This window comes from Bubalus kerabau, chromosome 1, assembly GCF_029407905.1.
Source record: "Bubalus kerabau isolate K-KA32 ecotype Philippines breed swamp buffalo chromosome 1, PCC_UOA_SB_1v2, whole genome shotgun sequence".
Taxonomy (NCBI): Eukaryota; Metazoa; Chordata; class Mammalia; order Artiodactyla; family Bovidae; genus Bubalus; species Bubalus kerabau.
The window spans coordinates 12,019,353-12,033,760 of NC_073624.1; the positions used below are offsets into that span (position 1 = coordinate 12,019,353).

General features: G+C 44.7%; 1 protein-coding gene across 21 annotated transcripts in view; it reads right to left on the reverse strand.

The window, feature by feature from the left end:
* Nucleotides 1-14,408, reverse strand: part of ERC1 (ELKS/RAB6-interacting/CAST family member 1) — a 272,013-nt gene that overhangs the window by 51,319 nt on the left and 206,286 nt on the right. For 17 of the 21 annotated variants that reach the window (XR_008710256.1, XR_008710258.1, XM_055567813.1 and 14 more), the window contains one exon: nucleotides 13,108-13,252. Coding sequence is in view for 19 of the 21 variants with exons in the window: in XM_055567813.1 (XP_055423788.1) it covers nucleotides 13,108-13,252 (145 nt within the window). In the remaining 2 variants the exon portion in view is untranslated. Of the gene's footprint in view, nucleotides 1-2,226; nucleotides 2,350-9,265; nucleotides 9,742-9,853; nucleotides 9,959-12,952; nucleotides 13,009-13,107; nucleotides 13,253-14,408 lie in introns of those variants that run through there. The other 4 variants (XM_055567854.1, XM_055567884.1, XM_055567891.1 and 1 more) reach the window with 4 other exon arrangements.

A 14,408-nucleotide genomic window follows, 5' to 3' on the forward strand; every position in this document is an offset into this window, starting at 1 on the left:
GTAGCCAACACTACAGTAGCACATGCCGAGTTACCCTGTGTAATGTTATTCTGTAATTGTGAAAATGTATCTGTATTTCAGGTAGGAACTTCCCACACCCAGTGGTACTCTAAATCTGCTGGAAATTCTGGCATCTTACTGGGGACCCGGGGATCCTTCCCAGGGTCACGGCAGAGGAAAGTTTTTCTCATTCACAGGCAGTAAAAGTTTGGCTGAATTGGCCTTGCTCTCCTTCCCCTTGAACAGCGCTCCTCGGATGTCCCAGCCCCGGCAAGAGGTTCAGTTTCAGCGCCTGGTTCATGGCATCCTCATGTTCCAGCTCCATTCGCCGTGCGGACACTAAAACCCAGCCTGACCTGAACTGGTCACAGCAGGTCCCAGCACCCTAGGGCTACTGCTCCTTTCGTGCACACAGTCTTTGCTTCTGACACCTGCGGATTTCCTCTTCTGCCAATAAGCTCAATTACACATCACAGACTCTGCTGCTGCTGCTGCTAAGTCGCTGCAGTCGTGTCCGACTCTGTGCGACCCCATAGACGGCAGCCCACCAGGCTTCCCGTCCCTGGGATTCTCCAGGCAAGAAGACTGGAGTGGGTTGCCACTTCCTTCTCCATCACAGACTCTGAGAGGGAGTTAAAGCTTATCCAGTATCTTTAGGTTGGGAACAAAAAGTGTTTCAGATTCTCTGAATCTGTCAGATTCTAATAACCCGTCTGCACGTCTCTTCTTCCCATGGATCGAGTCTGTGAGGGCTGGGACGAGCACTCCTTCAGCCACGTGTCAACCCAGTGCCTAGTAAAATCACTAGTACCTGTGTGTGTGTACACACATATGTATCTATATAGTCCTTTTAACACGTGTTTGTCGAATTCAAGAATCTGTTTTCTAAGGTTGGTGCATTTGGGATTGTATTTTATTATTGTTCCAGCAATGAGTTTTATATTTTGAAAGCTTTTTCTATGAAATTATCTTGATTAAATAATGCTGTTTTCTCATTTGTATTAATTAAAAATAGACATGCTTACCAAACAGAATTTCTCAAAACGATGAAAAACCCAGCATTATTACAATGAGTTGTCTCAGCCAAAAGAAGATGGACATCTTAACTAACCAGCAAAGTTTTATCTCAAATAAAAACGTAACTGCTGCCACCTATAATAGGTTGAACAAGCAGCCCAGAATCCAGGCTCTGGGTTCTTAGCTTCACCAAGTTTTTCCTTTGATTTCCTCGTATACAAATTGATTTATGTAAGCAAAAGGAGAACTTTTGATGATGGATATTTGGGTATTTGTTTTGGTATTCAGGGGATTTTTTTTTCTTAAGGATTCATGTAATCTTCCTCTCTCATCTCAAGGGTATTCTTGGATATGTCACCATTTATGGCTTTCAGTTCATAGGATGTCTGTTCTTGCAACATATTCTGTGTTTCCTACCAAAACCCTACTTTTCCCCCCACTCTTGGTAGAAAGCAAAGAAAACAAACACACAGCAAACTTTCTACTTGCCCTTTTTAAAAAATAAAAAAATAAAGGAGCCTAGGTTTTTTCATCGTATTAGAATTATTCCTTAGTTCTCAGAAAGGTTTGTGTGGGACTCCTTGCTTCCCCAACAAACAATCACATATTCCTTCCTCCTTAGCCACCAGAAAGTATTTATTTATTAATCTTAATACATAGTCCTGCTTATTAGGTATGTCTAACTCTTTCCTATATGCCACGTAGACTTTAACTTTGAACTCTGGAGGGACAGCAGCCTATACTTTCTCTTTTTCAATGAATATTAACATGAAGATAAAGATATATCCAGTGTTTAAAAATTAAAAGACACTTTGTAAGAATTTCTAAGTTTTGAGCGCTGTCCTGTTTCTGGCGGGGCTGTGGTGTGGAACTGCAGTACACCAAGGTAAAAACTCAGAGCCAGACCCACGAAGCCACAGAGTTCCAGGAATGAAACAGCTCGTAGGCCAACTTGCTAAACTGACCCAAACCAGTGTCTGAAATGAGACTGTTTAAAACAAAGTGCGATTGAAACCTGATTCCTGATCACGGCCTCACTTGCTAGCACACACTTCTCACCTTTGCAATAAACCTGAAGCAACCCTATTCGAGTTTTAAGGTTACCAGCATCGTTTCTTCCAGCTGTGTGTGTCCTTAAAGAAACAGAAGTCCCACATTTTGCAAAATATTTAAGGGACTGCTAGCCAGATACAGTGAGACTCACCGTCACATCTAAGGAAAGAAGATAATGTAGGCAGGCGTTTTCTGTTATTCTAGAAACCAGTGAACAAAGGCCAGGGTCCGAGAGCATTTACCATAGAGTTATGTCTACGGATCAGGCCATCTGGGGGGCTAAGCACACACAGTTAAAATTTTAGATATAGGGGCCACAAAAAAAGAGAAGTGACATTAAATTCCTTCACATGTAACAGAAAAGACAGATCCCCTCCATTAAAAAAAAATCTTAGATGGTGTCAAACAGAATCTTAAAAAAATCACTTTCTCAAGAATGGTGGCACAAACCACAGGTATCAATTACAATGCATCTTAACCCAACAATTTTGTGCTGCAAAGCAGAAAAGTTCAGTATTCTCCCTTCAAACAAGACACCCTTTCCTTTAGTAAACATTTATTTAATGCTTTTCACTAAAAACAAACAAAAAAAACATTTCCCCTGTCTGAGGAACAGCCAAGCACGCAACGGGGTAATCTTCAGAAATTCTAAGCACTTTAAACACACATACACACACACAAGAAAAAAGATGCATTTTAGATAAGAAGGATCAAAATTCTTGAAGTTCTGAGGGAATTTTATGCTTTCTTTTGACAAAACCATGGTCCATGTGTGGAAAGGGAATGAATGGAACTGACTCAGTGTTAACTATGAATCGCACACTCACGTGCACGTACACTGAAGTACCTTCAAACAAACCTGGGGATGTGAGCGCATTCGGGTTCTTAATGGAAACCACCCACACTGAGCAACTGACACAGGGCCAGACCCTCAGCTCCAGCTTGTCTTCCTGTTCTGAGACCTCACCACAAAAGGATTTCTCTGTACCTGGGTGCTCTCACAAATTTTTAGACGTGGTTAAGTTGTTGGAATCAACAAACACTGACCAACGCATTCTAGGTATCTTCTCTAGTCTCCAAAGTTACTTCTCAGTGTGTGTGTGAAATTGAGCTAAACAGCTTTTAGTCTTTTGTGTAAAGGAAAATAACCCTGACATTTATTATAATCAGGCCTTTCTTAAAAAAAATTCTTAATTTAAAAAAGTATCTTAAATTGATCTCCTATACTTAAAGCTGTAGAAATACTTCACTGATCATTTCAATAAACTCAAGTATTTGAAAAAACTTTGATTTCTAGAAATAAACAAGAAGTACCAGGCATAGATTGATTCTAATAAGGAATGAATACTCATTAAGGATCATTTAAAAGGAATTAGTGGCTGAATAAATTAGTGAAACTGGACAGCAAACCAGTCAATCCTAAAGGAAAACCTTGAAAATTCATCAGAAGGACTGATGCTGAAGCTCTAATACTTTGGCTACCTGATGAGAAGAGCTGACCCACTGGAAAAGACCCTGATGCTGGGAAAGACTGAAGGGAGGAGGAGAAGGGGGCAACAGAGGATGAGATGGTTGGATGGATCACTGACTCAATGGACATGAGTCTGGGCAAACTCTGGGAGATGGTGAAGGACAGGGAAGACTGATGTGCTGCAGCTCAAGGGGTTGCAAAGAGTTGGACATGACTTAGTGAATGAACAAAAAGGCAGCAAAATGCACCCACTACTAGAGGCATCATTTTCTGAAACACATCCAGGTACTGGGGCTGGGGGACAGAGTAAATGTGAAGAGGAGGTTTACACAGGATCCAGAGTCACATAGCGTGAAACTCCAAACATCTAGGAGTCAATAAAAAAGTACACAAAAAAGAACCAGCAACGAGCTGGTTCTCGAACTCAATGAGCAAAGACAACTGTGGTTAAAGGCACGGGGGGCTGGAAAACCTTTCCAAAAGATGGAGGCATTTGGGGGCAGCTGATTAGTGACCACAGCAGGGCTGTGAGGGGTCAGAAGAAGTTGGAAGCTGCCCTGGAAGGCCTGCCATGGAGCACCTCTCTTCCACCAGCAAGCCCTGGTCCGTCTCCTCCCAGTCCTGGAACAGACTGGGAACTCGGGCGGGGGCGGGGGTATGGGGACTAGGAGATGGGGCCTGCATGTGTCCGAAGGTGACCCTAAGCACCTTAGCAGCAGCTTCCAGGACATTTTGGGTCAGAACAGCCTATCCAGTTCACATCTCTGTAGCCACATCACTACGGGTACCCGTGTCTACAAGCAGGTTCATCTGATCGCCCCAAACGGTAGCTCTATTTTGGTGGTAGTCGCACTCCACCCGAGGACCACAGTCACCCCTGGACTGCCTACACATGTGTGTGTAGGTTTCACTTTCTTAAACCATGTAGAAAACAAAAACTACAGTTACAAAACACTTAACAACAGTACTAGCTTTTATAGTTGCCCAAGTATTTATCTCTGTTGAGATCTTTACCTCTCCACGCCAGTTTCAGACCACCATCTAGTGTCTTTTCTTTCACCTTGCAGGACGCCTGTCAGCGTTTCTTGTTGGGCAGATCTAATGGTCATGATCTCCTGCAGCTTTTGCCTAACTCAGAATGTCTTAATTTCTCCCTCATTTTTCAAGGATAGTTCTACTGGATATAGGAGTCTTGGTTTCTTTTAGCTCTTAGAATATATCAGCCTCCCCAAAGAAGTCTTCGTCTTCTGGCTTCCAAAGATTCTGATGAGAAATCTGCTGAAAACCCCACTGAGGATCCCTTGTATGTGATGATTTCTCTCCTCATCTTTTCAAAGTCTGACTATAATGTGTCTCATTTTGAATCCACCTAACTTGGAATTTGCTGTCTTTCAGCAAATATGGGATGTTTTCACCATTATGTCTTCAGATATTCTCCCTGCCCCTTTCCCGCCCTCTCCTCCTTCCCATGATGTGCATGCTGGTCCACATGATGCTGCCCCAGGGGTCTCTAGGCCCTGTTCACTTTTCTTAAGTCATTTTTCTTTCCGTTCCTCAGCCCTGATAATTCCCATCATCCTATCCTCAAGTGCACAGATTCTTCTGCCTGCTCAAATTTGCTCTGAACCTCTCTAAGTGAATTTTTCATTTTGGCTAGTGTACTTTTCAGCTCCAGAATTTCTTTTTTGGTTTCTCTTTAGATTTTCTTTGTTGATATTTCCACTTTTTCACACACCATTTTCTTGACACACCCATTCCATTTCTCTGCCCATGTACATATATGATAGTAACAGTATTTTATTACCAGAGTTATTTGTGATGGTAATTTAGGGTTTTAAGCACATGGCTTTTCAAATTTGGCTGCTTAAGAATCAGTCTATCTGATTTCAGATACTGAGTTCTCAATTAGACTTCTCTCTCATTCAGTCAACAATTTCTAAAATAATTGTTGAAATGAGAAGATATCTTTTGATATAAGGTGGGGAAGAGATTTTGGCCTGTCGAGATTCTGAATTTTTCAGACTGAGCACAGTCCTTTATGCAAATTTATTTTCACTGTAACTTAGGAAAGAATTTATTAAAGTGCTATTTATCACGAGACAGAATTACTGGGTTATTAATGATATAGCTAAATGCTACTGAGTGGCTCAGATGTCAAGAATCTGCCTGAAATGCAGGAGACCTGGGTTTGATCCCTGAGTCAAGAAGATTCCCTGGAGAAGGAAATGGCAACCCATTCCAGTATATTTGCCTGAAGAATTCCATTGACAGAGGAGCCTGGTGGGCTATAGTTCATGAGGTCTCAAAGAGTCGGACATGACTGAGCAATTAATACACACAAAGGATACTGAAATCTCTAACCGAAAGCCTATGATGATGGCAACACATTTTGGTGTAGCAATCACCAATGTTGGCAGCGGAGTGACATGGTGTTCTGAATCCTAGCTCCGTCGCTTACTAGCCATGTGACTCTGGGCAAATTTCTCGCTCTCTCAGCATCTCCTCTGTACAATAAGGATAATTGTACTTCACAGGGTGGTTTCTGTGTAATTATATGACTTAATTTGTGTGAAGCACTCAAAACAAGCTTTAACTCAATAAAGTTTGGATATTCGTATCTGTGAATGCTTTTTCAAGAAAGCCAGACAGTAGTACAGACAGGTTAATTTGGTCGTGGGGGCTGTCCATGCGAAGGGTACTCTGTGACGGTTAATGCTGCAGTTTGTCTACCATCACTCCTCTTGTTTCCTTGACTACAAGTATCATTGGTTCCATATTCGCTTTTAATAAGTATTCACATTCTTTCAAAGAGACCAAAAGAGGCAGCAGGAACAGATTCTGTGATCTGATTCCTACCAAGAGAAGCTGAGTGGGAGAAAGGTGAATCACCCTGAACCTGTCTTCTTACGCTTAATGAGATCCTCAGACCAAGGTCAAGGGGCTCAGGAAGCAGCTATAAATCATGCCACCTGACAGACAGCAAGGGGGCAGGAACGGGAGGGGCACGTGCAGAGGGGCAGGAAATCGAGGTTGATTTATTTGCATTGAGACGATTCAGGAGGGATCAGAAAGATTTATAAATTCCCCGCGGCATCACAGAAGGCGGCAGTCTGACAATAGGAACGGCAAGCGAGATGTGATGCTTGAAACAAGGGGAAGAGAGGGTCTTATCAAATTCTGTGAAGAATCTGCCTACATCTGGAACTGATGACAAAAGAGACGGAACAGATGGAAGGAAGGAGCCTGGGAGGAATTCAGATTTCCCTGTGTCTCCCAGCCTCTGGACTTCACCGAACTCCAGGCAGGCAGAACTCATCAAAATGGGATCCATTTCTTTGCAGGATACGAAAAAGGCTTCAGGGGGATAGTGAGTAACCAGGATTTTTTTTTTTCAAACTTTAAAATGCAATATTTATTACTTTCATAAGATAAGCAAATATCTATAGACAGTTTTAAACAATCCTTACATATGTTTCCTTATGCTTTACAACTGCTTCTTTTAAAACTGTCCCTAATGTCAGCAGTTAGCAGATAATACAGCTACAGGTAAATACACTGACTTGTCAAAAATTGGAAAATATAGACTTTAGACCTCAAAATCAATTTTATCTATCCATCCAACATTACAGATGAGGAAGATAAGACCCAGAGAGGTTAACTGAGGAAGCTTGTGACTTGATTCGTTAAGTAAACCAAAAGAATAAATTTGTGTCCAACACTTAGATATCAAGAGATTTATAAGTGAAGGGGGTCAAAGAGTAGAGACTTCCAGTTATTAAATCCTGGGGCTGTGATGTACAGCACGGTGACAACGGTTAACAACACTGCATATTTGAAAGCCGCTGAGAGTCAAGATCTTAAAAGTTTTCATCACAAGAAAAAAAATGTAGTGATAGATGTACACTGACCACAATACATACATAAATTATGTTGCACACTGAAAACTAATATGATGCTGTATGTCGATTACATCTCGGTTTTTAAAAAAGAGCTTCACATACGTGGATTCTTGGTGTGGGGGGAATGGGTGCTTGCGTAACAGGGGGCTCATGTCTTGCACGGTCATAACGAGTTGGAAGTAGATGATCTTATTTGAAAAACAGAAACACAGGAACAGATGCAGAGAACAAACGTAGGGACACCAAGAGGGGCGGTGGGGGGTGTGTGTGGGGGGGATGAATTTGGAGATTGGGATTGACACAAATACACTACTATACATAAAACAGATAACCAATCATGAGAACCTACTCTACAGCACAGGGAACTCCACTCAGTGCTCCCTGGAGACATGAATGGGAAGGAAATACAAAAAAGAGGAGATACATAGATATACATAGCTGATTCACTTTGCTGTACAGCAGAAACAAACACAGCACCGTAGAGCAAATGTACTCCAATAAAAAATAAAACAAAGTACCTGCCTCCTGGACAGCTTTTGCCCAAGAGGAGACAAATGTGTGAGTGAAAATAAGCAAAGGCTGGCTTTCCTAAAGGTAAGGAGCTGATTCCATGGCTAGGAAATTCCAAACTACAAAGATGAGTCTTGAAGTCAAGATTAAAGCAGAGATTAAGCTGAGGAAGTAGGAGGCAATTCCAGCGGGGAGGACGGGGAACGGAAAACGCTTTGCATCCAGTTCCTTTCAAATAAATCTGGATGCCGTTGGCAGGAAACATGGAGCTGATCCTAATGTTTGTGGTGGTTTAGAGGACGAAGTATGTACACTGAAGACTTAATATGTAAGAATCTAGGACTGAACGGAGGCAGGATAATTAAAACGAGATGGGCACGTTTATCTGACCAAGTCAGTACAGGCAGTTGAGTCATGAAACAGGCACTGACCACTAATTGTCTATTCTGTCAACTTCTGGATGCAGTATATCCTAACCAGACAGGTTTCACTCGCCACAGAGGTGATAAGGGCCCACAGGACAGCTGGGAGGGTGGCTGTCCCCTCGTGGACACAGCAGGTACAGGACAGGCCAGGGCCGCACACAGCCTCTGGCCATGCCGGACCCCATGTGTCCTCTGAGGAATGACCGCCCTGGCCAAGCACCTGACTTCGGCGACATGTGGGGAGTGGAAACACGGATGGTCCCAAGGCTGGCCTTGTCATCGGGGGCGGCGCTGGGCGAGAGGGACACGTGTCCGGAGCGGCTGCCACAGCACTCAAGCTACCTCTGCACTTGCTGCTTGCTTGCTTTCTTTCTCACTGACATCGTAGCTTTAACTGTTTCTGTTCTCTTCATAGAACAAAAAGTCATTTTATTGCTCTCCCTTCAACATTCGAGGTCACTTAAAAAAATTAATTAATTTTAATTGGAGGATGATTTCTTTACAATATTGTGGTGGTTTTTGCCATATATTGACATGAATCACCCACAGGTGCACGTGGGTCCCCCCATCCTGAATCTCCCTCCCACCTCCCTCCCCATCCCATCCCTCTGGGTTGTCCCAGAGCACCGACTTTGAGTGCCCTGCTTCATGCATCGAACTCACACTGGTCATCTATTTCACATATGGTAATATACATGTTTCGATGCTATTCTCTCAAATCATCCCACCCTCCCCTTCTCCCACAGAGTCCAAAAGCTTGTTCTTTACATCTGTGTCTCTTTTGCTGTCTTGCATATAGGGTTGTGGTTACCATCTTTCTAAATTCCATATATATGCATTAATATACTATATTGGTATTTCTCTTTCTGGCTTACTTCACTCTGTATAACAGGCTCCAGTTTTGTCCATAGAGGTCACTTTTTAAAAAAAAATTATTTATTAATTGGCCCCACAGCATGTGGGATCTTAGTTCCTGAACCAGGGGTGGAACCTGTGTTCCCTGCACCGGAAGGTGGATTCTAAACCACTGGACCGCCAGGGAAGTCCCTAGATGTCCCTTTTAAGCTAGTTTAATACTCAGATGAATGGGCTTTCCGAGCTGCTCCAGAGCTGGTGGCCAGGGCCCAACACTGGGGACAACAGAGCGCTCAGTAGGTTGTGTCCAAGAGAGTCCACTCAGGGGCACCGCTGTCCGCTAGGTCTGCCCTGGGCACACACCTCCTCTGGCCTGAGACTGGTGTGTGGGTGATGCTGAGCCTGGCAGAAGGAATCCTGACGTCACGGGGAGCAAACAGTCACGCACGAGGGCCCTGTGCTCAGAGAGTTCAGCCCTAAGTCCTGGCGTCTTCAGTCCCGAGGACGGGGGCTGAGTGAGGGAAGGGAGACAAGCACATACGCAGGGATCAGACCTGCTGATGTGACGATGAGCAAGGTCCTGAACACAGAGGAAGACGGAGACAGGCCTGGCAAGTACACACCTGTCTGCCTCTTGCAGGTGGAGGTGGCAGGAGACAAGCAGGCCTGCTGTGATGTCTCATCTGCTTTCTGAGGTTACTGTGGTCTTCCCTAGAGCTGAGCAGAACCTGGAATCGCACAGCACGTATTTCTCCTCGTCTCGGTGTTTCCGAACCATGCCCCCTCTGTCACGTGTTCCTGTCCAGGGCTGAGCAGTGTCTCATGCAGGAAGACACTGCTATCTGCTGCTCACTCACTGCCCAGGTGGCCAGCCCGCAATGACCCTAACGCTGTAGGGCAGGTGGACGTGGTCACCAGGATGAGGGGAGTGGCGGTGGCCCCACTGAGACAGGTTCTAACGTCCTAGCTGCTCTCTCCCCTCCCTGATCGCTTGCCTAAGGGGGAGCCAGCCCCACATACTGAGCCACCCCACAGAGGAGCCCAAATGGAGCAGAGCCCAGGGCCGTGGGAGTAACTCTGGGAGGGAGCCCTGTGGCTCCAGCCACAGGCCAGGTAAGTGCAGGCCTGGCCAAGAGCTGGACTGCGCGCTCACGGGGGTCTCGAGCGAGAACGGCCAGCCTGGGCCGGTATCCTGGGCCTGCATGGCAGCTGTGGGAGCCCTCAGCTCTGCCCGATGAAGCCACAAGCTGGGGGGCACCGTGAAGCTGGCCCATGTGTCACAGCAGCTCTGTGGGACGGGTCACCTGGTAGCTAGGTGGTGGGCACAAGTTGGTGACGGATGGTTACTTAATGCATGACTCACTGAATTCAGATGCTTTTCCATGCTGGACCTATTGAAAATACTTGGGGCAACAGTAAAGTACCCCTTTTCCATTGAGAACTTAAGAGATCAGGGAAATTAAGCAGCCTTGCAATGCTAAACACGTAACACACACACAACGTAACAGAAAACTAGAAAGGATGCTTATGGAAATACCCGACTGAAGAGGACAGGGTCTCCAACTTCTGAAAGCGCCCTGTGGGCGGCCGGCGGGGAGGGATGCAAGGAAGGAGAGTGAAGACCACTGTGAAAAGACTGCAGGGACAGAAGGTGATGTTTGGCCTGGGGCAGCAGACCAGAAAGCCAGAGACCCGAGCAGGCTTGGGCATCAGCTTGCTTCCCCCGGGGGAGACACCTTTCTGCAGGACACACACCGGGACACCTCAGCTTACCATGCAGTTGTGTGGGACTCACTGCTCGTCTGGAGATCTTGGTTCTCTCTGGAGACACTAACTGATCTCCACTAGCTGTCCCCTGATGAAATGGGTGGGGGGTGTGGTGCAGCAGGGGTGAATAATGTATAGACATACAGATACAGGGCAGCTCACTTGAGTTTTCTGCAGCCTTTGCAGAAGTACAGGCGTGTTATCTACCACCCCTCAGACTCCTCAGTCGGCTGAGCAGGCTCATTCATTTGAAATTCTTCTACTGAGTGTAACAGAAACTGATAATTTGTTCAGAAAATATGACATAAGGACCAATTAGAATTAATCATGGCTCTTAAAATGAGACAGAATGAGCAATGTGGGACTGCATGACAAAGTGATATTTTCTTTGCTCAGTTTTCTCGTGTACTATGAAAGAAGTCTTTTTTTCTGGTCAAACTAGGTGATCTGAAAATGCTTATGTGGCAGAATTCTTAGAAATGCTGAATAAAATAGGTGAACCTTCCACAAAGGGGAAGCTTTCCTGACCCTGCGTCACCAGCACCCAGAAGAGGGTAGAAGTTCACAGTGACTCCGTCCCTTAAGGGGATGATGGTTCAGGGGTCCCAGTGCTTAGTGGGTATTACCTACATAAAAGTGAAAGTTGCTCAGTCGTGTCCGACTCTTTGCTACCCCACGGACTATACAGTCCATGGAATTCTCCAGACTAGAATACTGGAGTGGGTAGCCTTTCCCTTCTCCAGGGGATCTTTCCAACTCAGGGATTGAACCCAGATCTCCCGCATTGCAGGCGGATTCTTTATCAGCTGAGCCACAGGTATTACCTACATAAGCTGCAAATATTTTTGTTCATGAGCACTGGGTTGTTTTTGCTGGTCACCCTTCCATCTTATAGAAGGGGACATCTTCTGGTGTTTTTCTCAGCAAAATCAGTCACACAAATAAAGTCTATTTATAAGCAATTTTAATGTCTACAAACAGAAAATTTCCTTATTGCGTAAATACTGATTTCTGCTAATTCGACTGTTAAATATTACGCTATCAACTGATGACTGATCCTCTAGAAGTAGAAAAGAAGAAATTCCTTAACTTGAAAAACTCTTTTCTACTCCGATCACTTCAGGCAGAAGAGCAATCGTGGGCAGCCAAAGTGCACAGGAAGAGTGACAGAGGGGGAGGACATGAGGAGGTGGGAGTGGACCCTGCGAGCGGCACAGGACTGGCCACTAAAGTGGGTGCAGCACAGATAGAGGATTTCAACAGTCAGCTTGCTCCTTACTTTCAAAGGGGAAAACATTTTCCCCCAGTTTAAAAGCTGTGATAAAGTATACATAAAATTTATCATTTTAACCCTGTTTAACTGTATAGTTATGTCTGTTAAGTGTATTTATATTGTTGTGCAACCATCATCAAAGAGGAGATTTCTAGCTTTTATTTTCACAAATGAAGGGGCTCACACAAGTATTCAGCATTAAATTTGGGGAAGGTTTTGGGTAGAAGAAAAAAGGGCAAAACGTTTCTCTCACTGTCAGAGCTTACCCAGCCTTGAAGAACAGGAAATCAGTTAAATGAAAATATACTTAGTGCCTTCTACAGAGAGTGTCTGATGGGATGTAAAAAACAAACCTTCTCACCAGTCGGTGGTAAGAGCACACCAGCTCCACCCCACTGCCGCCTGCCCTGACACGTGGCCTCTGGACCTGGAGGCACCTCTCAGGACTCTGACAGCCCTTGAAGATACCCCCCAGTGCTTGCCAAGGCCACACAGTGGTCAGTGCTGTGGACCCCTGGGGCCTGACCCAGAGAGAGGTGCAGAAATAAATAAAAACTATCAACAACCAAAAACACTTTTTTCAATTCAAGTGGGCAGAACTGCACTAATTTCCCCCAGCCACTGTAAAAGTTAAGAAACATTCTCCAAAGATGTGTGACACCTCCTCAACCAGTCCTCTTACCAAGAAGGCTCTGTGCTTCCTGGACGGAGCCAGAGGCTTGAAGGCTGAGGTCTCTGCTGGCGAAGACGAACTGGACATGGGTCAGACGTCTGACCTGCGTGCACAGCTGGCAAGGATGCGGGTGGCCCCCACCCCGTGTCCCCCATCAGTCATACCTGCTGCTTCAGCTGCTGTACCAGCCGATCCTTCTCCCGCTTCAGGGCAGCCACTTCCTCCTGCGTCTTCTTCTTCGAGGACGACAGTTCCAGGAGAGCTATGTTGGCATCTTTTTCACTGATGGCGGCCAGAAGGGCTTCCTGCCTGTGCAAGAGAGAACACGCCCAGACTTCAGCCCTCACAGCCATCCTCTCAGGTTACTACCACCATTACCCCATTTATGGGGGTTGAAACTAGGTCTCAGAGTACACAGCTGAACTTGGGGTTCAGTTCACACCTGAACTTGGGGTCTGGGCAGGAATCCCATTCAGGTCCTCTCAACTAAATGTTTTTATCAGGTCATTACACTGACATCTGAATAGAGTTCCTTAGATCCAGTTGCAGTTAAACTTGGAAAAATAAACAAAGTTAATGACTTTTTTTTTTTAAGGTAAGAACTATCCTGTCATTTACAAGTTTTACTGATTTGACTCATCCTTTTGATAAGTATTCTGTGGCTTCCAGAGAAACCAGGTACCACTAAAACTGAACACATTTTTATGTACATAATGTATAACAAACGGCAAACATTAGTAAACAGGATTTAGGAAACCAGTCAGCGGTTCCTGGGGCATCTATGGATCTCTTTATCTCATCAATACAAAGATGTTTCCAGTCAGGGCTGTATTTTTCATGCCTGTTCTCAAGGCGAGAACACTGAAGTGGTTTGCCATTTCCCAATTTCAAAATTGGGAAATGAGCACATTAAGGCTGTATACTGTTATCCTGCTTATTGAACTTCTGTGCAGAGTACATCATGTGAAATGCTGGGCTGGATGAATCACAAGCTGGAATCAAGACTGCTGGGAAAAATACCAACAACCTCTGATATGCAGATGATACCACCCTTACGAAAGAAAGCAAAGAGGAACTGAAGAGTCTCTTGATGAGGGTGAAAGAGGAGAGTGAAAAAGCTGGCTTAAAACTCAATATTCAAAAAATGAAGATCATGGCATCTGGTCCCATCACTTCATGGCATATAGATGGGGAAACAATAGAAACAGTGACAGGTTTTATGTTCTTGGGCTCCAAAAATCACTGTAGATGGTGACTGCAGCCATGAAATTAAAAGATATTTGCTCCTTGGAAGGAAAGCTATGACAAATCTAGACAGCATATTAAAGAGCAAAGACATCACTTTGCCGACAAAAGTCTGTCTAGTCAAAACTATAGTTTTTACAGTAGTCAAGTACGGATGTGAGAGTTGGACCATAAAGAAGGCTGAGCACCAAAGAATTGATGCTTTTGAGCTGTGGTGCTG